Source organism: Loxodonta africana, chromosome 15 (genome assembly GCF_030014295.1).
Source record: "Loxodonta africana isolate mLoxAfr1 chromosome 15, mLoxAfr1.hap2, whole genome shotgun sequence".
NCBI lineage: Eukaryota > Metazoa > Chordata > Mammalia > Proboscidea > Elephantidae > Loxodonta > Loxodonta africana.
In genome coordinates, this window is record NC_087356.1 from 18,014,046 (window position 1) to 18,033,341 (window position 19,296).

Sequence of the window (19,296 nt, forward strand, 5' to 3'; positions counted from 1 at the left end):
TGCATCATCCCATGATCATTTGCAAATTGGACCATTGTGATCCAGGGGTTTTCACTGGCTGATTTTTGGAAGTAGACTGTCAGGCCTTTTCTTCCTAGTCCATCTTAGTCTGGAAGCACCACTGAAACCTGTTCAGAATCATAGCAATACGCAAGCCTCCACGGACAGATGGGTGCACTGGCTGGAAATTAAACCTGGGTCTCCTGCGTGCAAGGCGAAAATTCTACCACTGAACCACCAATGCCTCACGCATATAACAGGCCATCTGAAATTGTCTCACATCACTGATTCTCTTTTCATCTTCTTTTTATTTTCTTAATTTCTGTTTCATTTTGAAGAGTATTTATTGCTATGTTTTCAAGTTCACTAACATTTCTCCTGCAACAGTCTAATCTGCCATTAATGCCATTCAGTGCATTTTCATCGCACACATTGTAGTTTTTACCCTAAGAAGTTTGATTTGGATCTTTTTGAACATATGGAATACAGTTATAATATCTATTTTGATGCCCTTTTATGGTAAACCTAACATTTTTATCAGTTCTAGGTAAGTTCAATTGACTGATTATTCCTCTAATTTGAAGCCATGACTTCTTTTACCTTTGCTTGCTCGGTAATCTTTGATTAGATGCCAGACACATAAATTTTACCTTGTTGGGTGGTGCGTATTTTAATATTACTATAAATATTCTTGAGTTTTTTCCTTGAGTTACACTATCTAGAGATCATTTTGATCCTTTTCTGGCTTGCTTTTAGGTTTGTTACACAGATCCAGAGCAGTGCACAGTCAAGGGCTAATTATTCCCCACTTTTTAGTGAGGCAAGAGTTGCCTGCATACTCTACCTAATTCCTCACGAATTATGAGTTTTTCCAGTGTGCCTGGTGAAAACGGGTGCTGTTCTCGGCCTTTGGGAGCACTGGGCAGTGTTCCTCTTTCTAATTCTTTCAGATAGTTCCTTCCCTGACCTTGGGTAATTTACCCACGTGTTGATGTTTGTTGTTAATTGCCTTTGAGTTGATTTTGACTCATGGCGGCCCCATGTGTGCAGAGTAGAACTGTGCCATAGGGTTTTCAAGACTGTGACCTTTCAGAAGCAGATTACTAGGCCTGTCTTCCAAGGAGCCTCCAGGTAGGTTGGAACTGCAAACCTTTAGGTTAGCAGTCAATCTCAAACCACTTGTGCTAACCCTAAATATGCAATCAGATTCCTCAGATTCTATTTCACATGTACTTTTGCATTTCAAAATTTTATTGAACAATGTTCAGACAGTTAGATCTGACAGTTGAAAACAGAATACCAAAAACCCTAGATAATACATGGCAATATACACACACAAAGGTAAGTAATATTTGCAGATGCTACACAAAAATATTTTAAAAAATTAGATAGTACTAAAAATGTGCCAGATACTGTACAGTATTAATGCCAATAATACAGCCATATCCAGCCTATCTCCAAAACACAAAAAGAGCAAAGTAATCAAGTAAAATAAAATCAGCTAAATCCAAACTAAACTTGCTAACTAAAAAGTGCAGAAAGGAATAATTATAAAATATAAATAAATATCCCTGTACAGTTTAATGATGTTTTTAAAGGCTGAAATGGTAACTAGAATTATACTGTCAACAGTTAATTACCAAGAGTCCAAAAATGAGTAACAGGCTATCTCAAACTCAGCACTGCCCTCAGCTCTTGGTCTCAGAATCAAGTTTAAAGCTCTATTAAATTGTCTGTGCTGAATGGGACACATAGAAACAGTTCTACTCTGCTAATTTTACTTAAACTTCCCAATTATCCTGGGCTTTATATTTATTGGCCTAATAGAACCATTTTCTTCTTAGTAGGTAGAGTAGATTGAATAGACCCAGTGTGTCCCCCCAAAATTTATACACACCTAGAACCACAGAACATGACCTAATTTAGAGTAAGGGTTTTACACATGTAATTAGTTAAGATGAGGTCATACTGGACTAAGGTGAGCCCTAAATCCAATAACTGGTATCCTTAGAAAAAGAGGGGAAGACTACCAAGAGATACACTGAGAAGGCCATGTGAAGATGGAGACAGAGATTAGAGTGATGCATCTATAAGCCAAGGAATGTCAAAGGTTGCCAGGAACCAACAGAAGCAGGGAAGAAGCAAGGAAAGATTCTTCCCTACATTCTTCAGAGTGAGCATGGTCCTGTCAGCACCTTCATTTCAGACTTCTAGCTTCCAACACTGTAAGAAAATAAATTTCTCCCGTTTTAAGACACTAAGTATTTGGTACTTTGTTACGGCAGCCCTAGGAAACTAATAAGGTAGGTAAGGTAGGTTTCATGTTCACCTTAACACTTCTCAGGAATAAAAAAAAAAAAAATTCTGAAAATCACAATAAGCAAGATGAATTTATTTAAATATATTCAAGCAAAAAATTAAGTATAACCCAGAACAATAGAATTTGTATGCACAGAAAATAACATAGGCTTATCAAAGAAAAATGCTCATAAATGCAAACTAAAAATCTTTCTGACTACTGCTTTTGACCTGACTATAACTAACTTCAAGATTAGATATTACCTGAGAGATTTCTTGCTGATATGCTGTAAAATGTTCCTTGCTGATCTGTGGGAGGTAGAATGAAGGCATGACTTCGGTGTCCACAAAGTCCAATCCCCATGTTTTTGTGAAGAAGTCAGATTCTCTTTTTGCTAATCTAGGATCATTTAGCGCTGCTGGAAGATTTACTTTGGAATGATATATAGTCCATCTATGTTGATCTGTAACTAGAGATGGGGCAACACATAAGCTATTTGTATCACCTGCAAAAAGTAAACAAAAGAACTCTTTAAAGTTGGTTCTATGTTTACAAGTACATCCTAGGAAAATAAAAATGCTTAGATTCTATTTTATTCAAACCAACTACACTTTCTCTTTCATAACAAGTGTTTTAGTAAAAATCAATCTGATTAAATAATTTGAGCGTCAATTGCCAAGGGGGGGAAATGTGTAAAAGATTAAGAATATGCAAAACGTGAGGGCTGTAGTTGTAGAGCAGAGTGGATGGCAGGAAAAAAAAAGTCATTAATTCCTTTCCTCAATGTATAATTGCTCTATCATTTTTTTCAACATCAAAACTCTGATACCTTCAATTGTATATCTTCTACCTTTTAACATCCCTAGTCTTTTTCAGGGTTAGGCCTTTTTCTATTATATTATGGCAGATACTTCTGGCTCCAATATTCATTGCTTGGCTTACAATTAGATGACATGAATGATATTCTGGCATTAACCACTGAGGCAAGAAAAACATTTAACTAAACCACTTTCAATCTGTACCTTCACTTTCAGTGCTCTTTTTCAGTTTATGTAAGTAACATCTTTTATGAAATACATGAAAAGAACTATATTCCAATTTCTCAACGTTTTTCCAGATTTTCAGAGATAGGTAAATTAATTACATTTCTTTAGATTTAACACCATAAAATTTACTTTTTAAGTTAATGACTTGTATGACTACTCATCTAAAAAACATAATACAAATGCTTAATAAAAATAAAGCATTACCCGTGGGTTCCTTGGGACACACATCTGGCAGTGACTGCACATTTCGAATGTGTTTTGTTGAATCCACCTCTTTTTTAAAGAAAACATCACTGCTGCTTCCTTGAGGCACTGGTGAAGAACTGTGGCTTGAAGCCATTGCATAAAATCGCCACTCAACTGAAAATGAGTAAGAAGTAAATAATAATCAAGACACAATACAAAGCAGAATTCATCTGAAAGCATCATGGATGCCACATACTTTCTTTCAAACAGAGAAGCTCTGTCAAAGTCTGTCAAAGTACACAATTTGAATATTCACTGTTAGTTGTGAAAGTTTTTCATAATATTTAGCTTGCTAAAAAGGTTATTTGTCCTCATTAAAAAAATTCTCCCCAAACTGAAACATTTCTTTTATCCAAAGTGCCAATAGATACCAGCGTTGTATCCAATATATATTAAAGATTCATTCACTCCATTCATTCAGCAACTACAGCAGAATAGATAAGAACATGGGTTTTTGAAGTCTGACTATCTATATTCATATTCCAACTTCACTCACCAGCAGTATAACCTTGCGGAAATTATTTAACCTTTGAGTGTCTTTCCTCATCTGTAAAATGAAGATAAGAGATTCCATCTCATACACACATTGTGAGAATTAAAGGAAATATATGTATAGAAATACATATGTAAAGCATTTAAAATAATGCCTGGCTCAAACTTAGTGCTCATATGTTACCTATTATCATTACAATTACTACTCTGTTACTGTCACTATGTTAGATGATTATTATAGAAAAGATGTGACACTCTTCATGGAGCTTGCAATTGGATTAATTTATTAAAACAAATGTATATAAGCAAAACACAAGCTAACCTATGTCTACACTTTTTAGTAAATGTTGAAAGAACCAACCCACTGGGCAGGACAACAATAACATAGGCTACAGTGTCAGGTAAGGCTATGAATGAAACAATGCTGAGTACTGAAAAACACGAGTTCTTTTATTCTTGGAGGGCAGATAATCTTATATTGTTGAGCATATCTATAACAGACATTCAACAAATATCTTTGAATGAAGGAATAAATGAATGAATATCAACACAAGATTACAGCCAAAAGGGAACTTAGAGATCACATGGTATAAGTTTCCTCATACTAGAGAAAAGCATAGTAAGGCCCAGAAAGACACATGTGATTTCACAAGGAAAAAAAAAATCAAGTTAGGAGATCTGGTGAATAGAAAAATAAGAATAGGAACAAGAAGCAGAGATATAAAGCTAGAACCCACGACAAAAAGTTTAGATTAGTTTATCCACACAAACTCCCCTCTAGTTTTCCAGAAAGCTAGAAACTATGTTTTTCAGACTTCATTGCAGATCGATCTCCGTACTTTCAACACAAGGAAACAATCAATTACATCATTCACTGAGACTTTAAGACAAGGATAAGCAAGTTGCTAAGAAAATATACAAAGATAAATAACTTACTCAAGATCCCTGAGCAGAATGTGTACGACAGCATGAACAAAGGTTAGGGGGCATGGAATAATTATAAGACAGTGTGCGAACTGCCCTGGCTAGAGCAGAAAGTTTGTGTTGGGAAGTGCTGACAATTAAATTATATTTGCACACTCACACCCAGACTATAGTTGGTTCTCTAGGCAATAAGGAGCCATTAGAGATTTGGGGGTAAAAGAGTACTGTGATGAAAACGGTATTTGTGAAATTAATCAGGGTTTTGGTTTGAAAGACATCACTGGCTTGTTGCATACAACATCCATATATATATATACACTAAGTGTATGAAAGTTCTGTATAAAAATATACACATATTGAAGAGAGAACAAGTATCTAAAGGATAAGAAACATTACACTGCTTAATACAGATAATGTATATTATGTGTTTGGTAAAGACAATCCTAAACTTAAGACTGAATTTGTTTAACGTAATTTTTTTTTTTTTTTTGTAATTTCCATCAAATAAAATGGTTAAACAAATTTTGGCACTAAAAGAAGTAAGCTCCAGATACATGGAAACTATATTTATATGGGATGCCTACTGTTTGATGTCTACTAAATAAGGTGTTGATTCCAACAATAGTACATTACTATTTCAATTTATTCTATTTATCATCATTTTGTTTTTACAATACAAAAGAAATCCTAAGTGCCATCTTAAACCCACTACTGTCCAGTCTATTCCAGCTCATAGCGACCCTCCAGTGCAGAATTGCTCCATAGGGTGGCCTAGACTGAAGTCTTTACAGAAGCAGACTGCCACATCTTTCTCCTGCGGAGCGCTGGTGGGTTTGAATCACTAACCTTTTGGTTAGCAGCCAAGCGCTTGTCCACTGCACCACCAGGGCCATCTTAAGAAGCTAGAAATATCCAGGGAGATGGAGAAATGTGGAAAAACATTTCTGAACTCCCGTAAGCTAGTTCTGTATCAGGGGAGGGCAGCAGGGAGGAAGAACACCACCTTATTCACTCCCTAAAGATTCTGAATCAGGAACCATATGCAGGTTTGGGGGTTTTGTTGTTGTTGTTTGTTTGTATCTTCCCTGTACTTCTCCTCCTCATTCTCCTTATGAGGGGACATCTCTATCTTCAAATGGGTTATGTAAAAAGAGAGGACTATCTATAAAGTGGAGCTCGAATTTCCAACAATTTAACTCTCCCATTCCCTTCACCATCCTGAGTTTATTATTAAGAAGATCTCACCAAGGTAAGATCCAAAATTTGTATTAATGACCACATGACAACTATGGTGCAGACACTTAGGGAGTGCAATTGTTGGTAATAAAATATGTGGATTTATTTATAAGACATAGATGTATAATCAAATATAGCAAATCCAAATGGCCTCTGAACCAATTTCAACAAATAATCTTTCACTGAGACTAAAGAACAGAAGGAGACCTCTTGATAAGGTTTTAGTGTAAGCTATTTTTATGAATAGTCTGTCTATCCAGAAAAAAAAATAGTAATAATAATTAGCAAAAACAAAAAGAGACAAACAAAAAACCCCAGAATACAAGACACAAAATAAAGGAAAGCTCTAAGCACTAAATTTAAGTAACCCCTGATTTGACAGTTAAATTTGTAACTACTACCTAGAAAAAATTCAGCATTTAGTCATTGTTCACCTACAATGAAAACCTATTAATAGCACTACCCTTCTTCATATAGTCAACTCCTCTTAATTATTTCAATACCTTGCCCAAATTTTATCTTCTCCTGAAGACTTCTTTGGCTTCCTCCACATACTTAATCACTCTTTATGTATTTCTATTTTTGCACCAAACTGAATCCTAAGTTTTGGTTTCCATACAGGACTTCACTATTAGACTGTGAACTTCTTGAAATTTCTGTTTCCCTGCGTATTCCAGGTGAGTAACACAGTGGGTGGCACACGGACTGTTGCTGTTATTAGGTGCCGTGGAGTTATTTCGGCTCAAAGCAGCCATATGTACAACAGAAGGAAACATTTCCAAATGTTCTTCAGTGAATTACTCTGTTAATCGTAAGCAATGTAATAAGTTCTATTATTGAGGTATAAAAGTTTATTTAGCTGCAGCCTTAATACCTACCTCTACCATGAACCTTTCCTAACCCAAAGAGAACTAGTTTTCCAATGAACCAGGAATGTTCACCTATATTAAAGAAAAAAAAAAAAAAAACAGTTGCCATTGAGTCGACTCCGACTCACGGTAATCCCATTTGTATAGAGTAGATCTGTGCTCCCTAGGGTATTCGATGGCTGATTTTTGGAAGTAGATTGTCAGGCCTTTCTTCCAAGGTACCTCTGCATGGACTCAAACCATGAACCTTGTGATTAGCAGCCAAGCACGTCAACTGTTTGTACCACTCAAGGGTCTACAAACTTTTGTGATCATGTACACCATCAATTTTTAAAAACTTTTAAGCAAATATCATATACAAATTATGTATGTAGGTACCACTGTGTTAACATACTATGTGTAATACAAAATCACTCTACATGGAAATTTTTGGAAGATGAGATAAAAAAACTTTTAAAAATCTTAATTTTATTAATTAATGGCACCAAAAAAATCGTTTTATTTTCACTATTTTAAATTGAGAACAATGTGATTCACTATGCCTCATTAAATATCTTGATCTAATACTTTATGAAAGAGTGATTCGATGGTTTAGTTCTAAATTCAATTTATTTTAATACCTGGCTTTAAGGTCTGTTATAGGAAAAAAAAAAAGATACCTCACAAATACATACAGTGATGAAGAAACACATCACTACATCACTGGCTATGCTTTCTCAGCTCTTTATTTGGAGGATTTTAAAACAGGTTAGAAAATTCCATTTCCCAGTTTTCAGAGTTCACTGTTTTCAGTAACAAAAATCACATAATGATAGAATATTTCCAAACATCCATTTTCAAAATGCATTCGCCATAGCATGTCTAGAAAACCAGCTACCTTCTCATTGTTAAAAAACAAACAATCATGCATCTTGAGGGAGTAGATTGTGTTTTTCCAACTATCTGGTTGGTTGGAGGCCTGGTGGCACAGTGGTTAAGAGCTCGTCTGCTAACCAAAAGGTCGGCAGTTCGAATCCACCAGCTGCTCCTTGGAAACCCTACGGGGGCAGTCCTACTCTGTCCTGTAGGGTCACTATGAGTTGGAATCGACTTGACAGCAATGGGTTTTTCTTACAACATTGTCAGTCACATGTCATCTCTAGAAAGTTCAGCAAAATCTGAACATTTTCTTTTTCTAAAAAAACGAAAAAATACTAAATATTTTTAACTCAATTTGACACCTCATTTGAGTACTTTTATGTCTGGTTATTTAAGAGTTTACCACAGGAGTAGGAGGAGAACCCAGCTCTGCGCTTTCTGTTTACACGTGCTTCTATTACTAGTATTATCTTTCATTCAAGGTCTCTTTTCAAGAATCATTTTAGGTTAATTGTCCACCTTATAACAGCTGGTTTAGTTCACACTAGATAACCACCTGTAAAGCCACATAACCACTCATTAAACTATATCACATGAAAAGAATGCTCACTCACTCACATGAAATGTAATTTCTGACATAGCGACATACGGGCTGGCTGAAAGTGCTGGTATCAATCCTTAAAATAAATATCAGTAAAGATTCATTTTTTAAGATGAAAAAGAAATACTCCTTAAATCAGGTAGTAAACACTCCTTAACTGTACGTAAGAGACATACATATACATACACACTCTGCTCTATGTATGCTTCACATAACAAGCTTACAAAATGAGATAAAATATAGCTATGCGACATTTCAGCATTCTGTAATATTTCTATGTTGACCCCTTTCAGAATTTACATTTCTTGAGAATGGAGACACCATGTTCTTCCAAACACTCTTTTCTTCCTCTCCTCCTCTCCCTGTGCCATAGCCTCCTCTCACCTCCAATCTGCTTTCCAAAATATATGAAATTAGCCCTGTTCAAAAATGGGCAACTCTACTTTCCCTACAAGACCTGGTGGCACAGTGGTTAAAAGCTATGACTGCTAACCACAAGGTCGGCAGTTCAAATCCACCAGCTGCTCCATAGAAACCCTATGGTGCAGTTCTACTCTGTTCCATAGAGTGACTATGAGTTGGAATCCACTCAACGGCAATGGGTTACTGTTCCTATATCACCTTCAAATGTTATTCTGTATCCTATCCCCAACCCAAATGTGTTGCCGTCAAGTCGATTTCTACTCATAGCCACCCTACAGGACAGAGGAGAACTGCCCCTTACGGTTTCTAAAGTTGTAATCTTTATGGGAGCAGATCACCAGGTATTTATTTTCTCCCAAGGAGCTTTAACTACCACGCCACCAGGGCTTTCTGTACCCTATGGAAAAAAAAAAAAACCAAATCTGTTGCCATTGAGTCGATTCCAACTCATAGTGACCCTATATGACAGAGTAGAACTGCCCCATAGGGTTTCCAAGGAGGGGCTGGTAGATTCAAACTGCTGACCTTTTGGTTAGCGGCCAAATGCCTAAACCACTGGGTCACCAGGGATCCTTTGTACTGTATAGGGATTCATAAAACTGACAATACTAGCAGTCTGAGTTGTGAATCCAAGCATGCTGATGATTTTCTAAACTGATTTGCAGTTACTCATCTTTTTATGCCATTTTATTTTATTTTTCTAACTAGGCTATAAGTGGTAGGAGTGAGGTTTTGCATTTCTTTCATTTGCCTAGCACAATACCATAAATAATGTATACTCAATAAATATTTACTTGTTGAATGAATAAATGAATTAGCGACCGCTTTAAAAAAAACCATTACCAGCAAGTCGATTCCAACTCACAGCGACCCTATAGGACAGAGTAGAACTTTCCCATAGGATTTTCATGGCTGTAATCTTTACAGAAGCACACCGCCACACCTTTCTCCCACAAAGTGGCTGGTGGGTTTGAACCTCAGACCTTTTTGTTAGCAGCTGAGCACGTAACCCCTGCAACACCATGGCTCCTTTTTAACGACTTAGGATATGCAATGACAATAGCTATGCCCTATATTCCGTGGATCACTTTAAGCTGAATTTCAAAAATTTTTTTAATTAGTTAAGATTTAAAAATTTAGAAACATATTTCTAAGAGTGTCTATGATAAAAGGGGGACTTAAATCTAGTAAATCCCAATACTAAATTCCAAGGCTATCCATTTTACTTGGCAGAGAAATAAATATCACTGCTTCCTTTCTACTACATCCCTACTTTTCTCGTACATTTCTATTACATCCCAAAGAAGTCTATCCTCACCAGACACTAAATAGTTTCACTTGATAGAATTACAGTAATAAAACATCTGAATTTTTCTGTAAAAAATTCTGTTATTTATAGTAATGATGCTGAATAATCATCTACTCCAAGAAAATATAACTGGCATTGCTTTTATAAAATTCCAATTAATGCTCAATTTTAACAGAATATTTTCGACCTGAAAAAAAAAAGGCATAGGCCTTGCCTGTGGAAATGCCTTATAAAACGAATACAAAATTTCTTAAATTCGAATAAAGTAAGTCAAGTTATAGTTCACAAAATACAGAAGAACAATTTGGAAGCAGAACAATAAATCACAACCGAAAATTTACACTGGGCAAGTTCTTTCACCTTTCTGGGTCCTTGATTCTACAATAAGTGAGGGATTTTGACTACATGATGCCAGGGCCCTTCACACTTCCAAAGCCTCTGTTTATGATTCTTAAGATTTCGTAAACTTACTTTTCACATTTGTTTTGAGTAACTAATTGCTAAAGGTGATTTTTAGCCTTTAGTTATTTTAATCCAGAATGGGCAAAGGCAATATGACAAAAGATTTTAGTATTTTCTAAGCAGCAGTAAAGCATAATGACTGAGTCATTATAATAGCCTATAATACATAATAAATTATTCATATTTAGTTGCTATCTAGTGTAGCCATAATTTAGCAACTAATGGGTACTGATGCTCTGCACTTGTAAAGGCAGCCATGACAGAAAAATTATACCTTACAGTTACAAAATTCTTAAAATGTTTTATTGGTTTAAAGCTTTATGTTGAGAAAATGCTTAAGCATCTTTCTGTTGGATTAAAAAAAACTAGCATATTCAATTTGAAAACTATAAAGATGGTCAAATGGAAAGGGAATTTTATTATATTTGTACTGTCCAGGGCCCATTTAATTTTCTTTTGCAAATAAGGTTATCAATAGCATAGTAATCACTAAGGTTTTTTAAAAATATACATATAAGATATAAAGGACAGTTGTGATGAGATTATAAACCACCTACTTCCCCCAAAATTAGGATATATCTTATTACAGAGCTATAGGCAGAGAGAGAGTATAAAGTTATATGATAAAGGGTCACTGTAAACAGCTTAAATCTGGGTGTGTAAGCTACTTCTTTTAAATAACAATCTGATCACCCATATGGCACTGACAATCTTAGAAAACTATCTTTGAAAAAAGAGGTCTATTTTAAAATATGAAGCTATAAAAATAATTGGTTTTAATAATACCAAAACCAAACCCAGTGCCGTCGAGTTGATTCCAACTCATAGCAACCCTATAGGACCCTTTAAAACTGCCCCATAGAGTTTCCATGGAGCGCCTGGTGGATTCGAACTACCGACCTTTGGTTAGCAGCTGTAGCACTTCCCCACTACGCCACTAGGGTTTGGTTTTAATAATATGTAATAATAAATATAATTATTCATTCCATAAATATGCTCTAATCACATAGGCGAAAAATGACGCAAAAGTGAAGGAAATAGCCTATGATCTCAAGGCATTGGCAGTCATAAAGCATCAAGCTCATATCTCACACTAAGGGGGTCAGAGAAGGCTTCCCCGAGGAGATCATGCTTGAGCGGAGTCTTAAATGTTAGCAGTGACCAAAGCAAAGACAAAAGGGTAATAAATACAAGCAGCAAAGAAAACAGTGTACTTTTAAATGATAATGAAGAATGCACACCAGAGAGCGACTGCAATGAGGCAGGGCAGTATGTCAGATCATGAAGGGACTTGTCTACCTTACAGAGGAGTTTGGACTTTATCCACAAGACTGTAGTGAGTCATTACAGACGTCAAGATACTGGTGTTCAACACATCACTGTGGGAGAGTAATAGTAAGAGAAGAGGGTCAAGCACAGAACCCAAGAAGACCTCAACATTTCTGGAGAGAAAAATAAAAACTTGTGAAAAAGACAAGAAGGAACATCCAAGTGGGTGGGAGGAAAACCAGGAAAAAATATTAGCCCAGAATTCACAAGTAAAATAATAAGAAAATAAATAAATAAATAAAGCGGTACCACTTAACCACTACACCACCAGGGTTTCCAAGCTTCGTTTAGATTTGGTAATTAGGAAGTCTCCAGTCACATGAGAAAGCAATGCCAAGCCCAACAGAGGGAGTTGGAGCCAAACTGCAGAGGCTGGGGTCACAGAAGTTTCAAATTAAAAAAACAATGTTTAACATTGTTTCAAGAGATACAACTATAAAGTTAGAAAACTATACATAGTACCGTCTCATTTTGGAATAAAATTTTAATAGCTATACATAATGACATAATGTATGGGAAGGTATAGGACAAAATGTTAACAGCGGTTACCTGCCTAGAGGGATAACACACAGGCCTTTCCTGACCACTGTATATCTTAGCACACCTTTTCCCCACCCCACCCAATACACACAAAGAGTTATTCTCTACCACTCGCTTTACAGTCTGTGGCCTTTAAAGCACTTACGCAAATTTTAAATGATTATTAACCTGCTTGTTTCCTGTCTCTCCCACTATATTGTAAGCTTACACTTGTTTCATTTACCTTTCTATACCACACCTAGCCGAGTCCAAATCCGGCTTGGATTTCTGGCAGTAAATTTCAAATTTCAAGCCGGATTCAGAAGAGGACGTGGAACAAGGGATATGACTGCTGATGTCAGATGGATCCTGGCTGAAAGCAAAGAATATCAGAAAGATGTTTATCTGTGTTTTTTGATTATGCAAAGGCATTTGATTGTTTGTATCACAACAAATTATGGATAACGTTGCAAAGAATGGGAATTTCAGAACAGTTAATTGTGCCCATGCAGAACATGAACATAGACCAAGAGGCTGTCATTCGAACAGAACAAGAGAATGCTGCGTGCTTGAAAATCAGAAAAGGTGTGTGTCAGGGCTATATCCTCTCACCAGGCTTATTCAATCTGTAAACTGAGCCAATAATCTGAGAAGGTAGGCTATATGAAAAAGAACATGGCATTGGGATTGGAAGAAGACTAACAACCTGCTATACACAAATGAAACAACCTTTCTTTCTGAAAGTGAAGAGGACTTTAAGCACTTGCTGATGAAGATCAAAGACTACAGCCTTTAATACGGATTACACCTCAACATAAAAAAAAAAAAGAAAATGAAAATCCTCACAACTAGACCCCAATAGGAGCCTGATGGTGCTGTGGTTAAGCATTTGGCTGCTAACCAAAAGGACGGCAGCTTGAATCCACCAGCTGCTCCTTGGAAGCCCTGTGGGGCAGTTCTACTCTGTCCAGTAGGGTTGCTATGAGTCAGAATCGACTCAGTGGCAATGGGTTTGCTTTGGCTTGGACCCCAATAAGCAACCTCATGATAAACAGAGAAAACAGTGAACTTGTCAAGGATTTCATTTTACTGGGATCCACAGTCAATACCCACGGAAGCAGCAGGCAAGAAATCAAACATTGAATTGGGCAAATCTGCTACAAAAGACATCTTAAAGTGTTAATAAGCAAAGATGTCACTTGGAGTACTAAGGTGTGCCTGACCCAAGCCAGGGTGTTTTCAATTCCCTCATATGCATGGGAAAGCTAGACAATGAATAAGACAGAAGAAGAATTGATGCCTTTGAATTATGGTGTTGGCAAAGAATATTGAATATACCATGGACTGCCAGAAGAACAAACAAATCTGTCTTGGAAGAAGTACAGCCAGAATGCTCCTTAGTAGAAAGGATGGTGAGACTTTGTCTCACGTACTTTTGGACATGTTATCAGGAGGGAACAGTCCCTTCCAAATACTGTGATTGGTAAAGTAGAAGGTCAGCAAAAAAGAGGAAGACCCTCGATGAGATGGACTGACACAGTAGCTGCAACAATGGGCTCAAACATAGCAACAATTGTGAGGATGGTGCAGGACCAGGCAGTGTTTCATTCTGTTGAGTCACAACGACTCGAAACCTAAGAACAAAACAAAGTTTGGCTCATAGTAAGCACTCAAACTGCATGAATATTCAAGGAATGTATGAACAAATGAATGACTATTGTGGAAGAGGAGGTAAGCACACACAAACCACTAACAATGTCTCATACAGATTCATGTACATTCAAACTAATATAAACACTGAAGTAAAAAAAATTTTTTTCTTATTTATACAATATTACCTCACTTTCCAAAATTTGACTCTAGATCTCTACCGTCCATAGAACAGAGAATGATATACTAGTTCAGAGCACTGGTCAGAGAGTGAGCTAGGTCTGTCATTTACTAGCTATGTGACCTTTGGCTACTTCTTTACCTTACTAAGTCTGTTTCCTTATTTGTAAAATGGGGATAGCCACAGTATCTTCCTCAGAGGAATGTTGCAAGATTTAAATGAAATAACATATGTAGGCTCAAGGCACAATACTTGGCACACAGTACAATAAATAACAGCAACTATTACTATAGACATCTTACTTTAGAAATAGCCTCTCAGTGTTAACATCTGGACTGTGCTATACGAAGTTTTAAAATAAATTTAAACTTTAGCATCCTGAGCCTACTGTTCTGGAGTCTTTTTCTTGGTTTGGTAGAGCCCTCACTAGCGAGGGGGGAGTAAAGCAATAAAGGCAGACCAATATGGGCAGATATAATTTATTATCAGAAAAGCAGGAAAGTACAGAACAATGGTCCTCGAAGCCATGCCACTAAAAGGAAATAAAATGGAATAGCTGGAAGTGATAATGAAGCTAGAATACACGGCGGCCTAGAACAGAAGCAATTTTGCTGACAAAAACTGCTTACAGGAGAGAAGAGGATGATGAGGCAGTAGAGGTAGAGGGGAGGCTGGAAATAATGCTTTGAAAGACATCTAAATAAAGGTGAGAGTTAGATCCATAGGAGTGGCGTAGAAGAGATAAAAATTAACGAACTCTGTGTTGGATGCGACTTTAAAAAGTCATCTGGCTCAACTTTCTACCCAACATATGAATTCTTTCTACAATGGTCTTTCTGCCACCACTTAAAACCCTCATTAATGGAAAATGTGCTACTTCAAATGCAGATTATTACTGTAAAACAACTACAACTGCTTTAGGAAAAAATTGTTTCTTGTAGTGAACAGAATCCTACCCCCCTGAATTTTCCATCACTGTTCCTAGTTCGATTACATTACCAAAATGACAGAATAGATGATTTCAGTCATGGGAAAATGATATTACAAAGTGAGAAAATACAGAAAAAGAAGAGGGCTAAGAGCTCAGAGCAAGGGATGAAGCAAATACATTTAGAGGAAAGGAAGAAAAGAATCAGCAATGCCAGAGGACAAGGACAGTACAGTGTTACAGAAGGCAAGGAAGAAGTGTCAAGGAGGAAAGCGTGAGCACTAGTGTCAATGTGCTACAGAGGTCCAGGAGCTTCCTAACTTCAGAAAGGATACTGGACTGGAACAGCTTTAGGACAGTGATTGGGACAGAAGCCATACCACAAGAGGTTAGGATGTAAGTGAAGTAATAAACGCAACAAGATCAACATCACTTCGGCAGTGAAAGAAAAAAAGGTGAGTTGAGCAAGAGTTTTTTAGGCTATAGCAGACCTGAACATATTGTGAACAGCAAGAAACCAAGTGAAGGGTGAGATTAAAGAAGAGTGAGAAAAGGTCAAGTAGATTGGAAATGGGGGTTGGGGGAAGAGTTAGATATACACGGGGATGGGGTGGGGCAGAGGCAGAGAGACAGAATGTCACACTCAGGGACTATGAGGTACCTAAGGCTTATGCCCCACCTCGAGAAAGATTAGACTTTGTCAGCAACAACGAGAAGGTGAGCAAGCTGACCCAGGTAAATTGCCTCCCACCTGGGGGAAAAAAAAAAGATCAGCTGGAACTTGGGCAAACCTGAATTGCCTCACTCCCACCACTCGCTATGAAAGTAATCTGAAGTCCTTGGATCAAGAGTGCAGTGAAAACATGTTATCAAAACATTAAGAAGAATTACATCACTAATATCTGACTTGCACTATATAGTTCATTCGCCACCTGTCAGTCTGTTCTACTGTGGTGGCTTGCATGTTTCTATGATGTTGGAAGCTATGCCACCAGTATTTCAAATCTAGCCAGGTCACCCACACTGAACAGGTTTTAGCAGAGCTTCCAGGCTAAGACAGAAAATGGAAGAAAGGCTTGGCAATCTACTCCCAAAAATTAGCCAATATCAACCTTATGGATCAAAACAGAACACTGTCCAGTGAAGTTCTGGAAGATAAGCCCCCTAGGTTGGAGGGGACTACACAACGGCTACAACAATGGACTCAAACACACCAACAATCAGGAAGGTGACACAGGACTGGGCAATGTTTCGTCCTGTTTATACAAAAGGTCACCACGAGTCAGAGCCAACTCAACAGCAACAACAATACAGTTCCTAATCACTTCATTTTGTGCAGATTATTTCGTTGGTCTTCCTAATAACCTAGTAAGAAAAATATTTTTGAATGAATGAGTGAATGAATCAATGATCCCCATTATATGGATAAATAAACGGGTTAAAGAGTTACGTGGCTTCAGACTACTTACCTACTTAATTTTGAAGATGGCATTTGAATTCAGATCTTCAATTCTACACCACATTGCCTCTTCAGTAAAAAATCTAAATTCTTTCACTACTGCCTCCCACCAATTTTGGAAACACAGAGCTTTCCTCCTCTGTTCTCTCTCTCCTTATCAGATCAACTACTGATCCAATGAAAAATTATTTACTCTAATAATTATTATTTTTGTGGTTTTTAGCTGCCATCCAGTCATGGCAACCCCATGCACAAAATTCCAAATCATGGCAACCCCATGCAGAAAAAAAAACAAAAACGCTACCCAGTCCTGTACCATGTTCATAATCAGCTGCAAATCAAAGACCTGTGATTCCTAGGGTTTTCATTGGCTGATTTTTAGAAGCAGATCACCAAGCATTTTTTCCTAGTCCATCTTTGTCTGGAAGTTCTACTTAAAACTGTTCAGCATCATAGCAATACTCAAGCCTCCACTGACAGATGGATGGTGGCTACACATAAGGAGCACGGACCAGGAACTGAATCTGGGTTTCCCACACGGAAGGTGAGAATTCTACTGCTGAACCACCAATACCCTCATTAAAATTAAAAGACAGAAATAATTAACATTTGGTTGTGATAAGAATTTTGTAAGACTAGGACTGACAGGAATCTATTCCTCAAGGAGAAAGATACTAGTCATTTTCATCAGTGTAATTTACTGGTATGAACTGAATTATAAAAAAAAAAAAAAATTATAGCCCCCAAACATATGTGTTGTAAATCCTAACCTCTGTGCCTGTGGTTATAATCCCATTCGGGAATGGGTGGTCTTTGTTATGTTAATAAGGAAGAATTAGCGTAGGCTGTATCTTCAATCTCTCAAAAGAGATTAAACAAGTGAGCAAGCAGCTATGGGGGAAGAGAGATGCCAAGCCACATAAAGATCTCCCAGAAGCAGAAGCTCCAAGAGATAGGGGTCTTCCTCCAAGTGACAGAGAGAGAAAGCCTTCCCCTAGAGCCTGCATTTCTGTTTGTTAAAACCACCCACTTGTGGTATTTCTGTTACAGCAGCACTCGGTAAGTTAGACACTTAACTATATTTTTCTTTCTAAAGGAATAATTCTCTAGGTACGATATGGGATAAATATGGTATTTAAGCCATCATTTTACTACTTTCAACAGGAAACATGTTCTGAATTCTAAATAATGGACTTATAAATGAACTTTTATAAAGTGCCTGTGATTTGTGAAAAATTAGTGGATAAAGGAGGAATTTTCTCTAGACTGGCGATAGAGGCTGCATTTTTTGATATAATTTTGTATTTAAATTTAGTGAAAAAGAAAAAATATTACTACTTTTTAAAAAGGCAAACAAAATCCAGCAAACTTTATTTCCTCAAATTTAGAAATACTGATACATGCAAGAAAAAAAAATTGGGCAACTATACAGTAATATTTTACCAAAGATCAATTTGTTAGAAATCAGGAATCTTTTTTTTTTAACCAAAGTAATTTTAAATAGCTCAAATATCTCATATTCTAAGAAGCACTTTCCATAACATTTTGGGAATTTTAAGAACCGATTTCTGGTAAAGGGTATGCTTCTTTCACACAATCTAGATATAAATAACAATACATTTCTATACTATTTATGATTTATCATCTGACAAAATCTAGTTTAATCATAATTTTTTAAAGTACTTAAAATTTTTTAAAAAGTTGTATGTCATATATACTATTTCTCAAAATGATTTCAATAATGAAGCTAAAACTTAAAGATCTCGTCTTCAGGAAGTAATAACAAATTAAGGCTATCACATAAGTACTTAACTAGTCATCTGTGGCATCAAAGAAGTATGAAAAAGTTATAGGAACACAGAAAATAAGAACAAAGTTGTACTAATCTACCTTTCTTTTTCCTGATGACATCCTCCACTTGACATTTATGAGACCCTGTGCCTTGAATGAACTTCTGAACGTATCTGCTTCTTTAAGTTACTTACTTACCTTTGATCTAGTGACAAGAAGGAAAAATAACAGATCATCTTGGCTAGAAGAATGAAAATGAAAGCTGGCATTTGGGTGAGCTAACAACTTACAATAATTCGTAAAATTGGATTTAAATATTTTTAAATGGCTATAAAATAAGTGATAATTCTTGTGTGACATGTTTATAAGGAATAAAAATCAGAACTTTTCTCATAAAATATCATTTGTAAATCCACTGTTATCCAAAATAAAAATGTCTTTTTCCTCAGCTTTCATCAGAGATTTCATATGCTAAAATAACATAATCTTACAGCAGCTGCTGAAATTATTTACAGGGCACAGGCCTGGAATCTGAATGCTAAAGTGTGCTGAGATGAAATCTGTCTCTAGCATGCAAAAATTTCAATGAAAACTCAATATTGTCTGGGTACTTCATTTTACTCTTTGGGGCCACTGATAGTGACTGCACTACTACTGAAATTTTTATCAGTCAA

General features: G+C 36.6%; 1 protein-coding gene across 9 annotated transcripts in view; it reads right to left on the reverse strand.

The window, feature by feature from the left end:
* VPS54 (VPS54 subunit of GARP complex) overlaps positions 1–19,296 on the reverse strand; it is a 106,310-nt gene that overhangs the window by 74,381 nt on the left and 12,633 nt on the right. For 6 of the 9 annotated variants that reach the window (XR_010317914.1, XR_010317915.1, XM_064268645.1 and 3 more), the window contains exons 2-3: positions 3,550–3,705; positions 2,563–2,804 (exon numbers count right to left, since the gene is read on the reverse strand). Coding sequence is in view for 7 of the 9 variants with exons in the window: in XM_064268645.1 (XP_064124715.1) it covers positions 2,563–2,804; positions 3,550–3,685 (378 nt within the window). In the remaining 2 variants the exon portion in view is untranslated. Of the gene's footprint in view, positions 1–2,562; positions 2,805–3,549; positions 3,706–4,087; positions 7,111–12,857; positions 12,965–19,296 lie in introns of those variants that run through there. The other 3 variants (XM_023552680.2, XM_023552682.2, XM_003413634.3) reach the window with 3 other exon arrangements.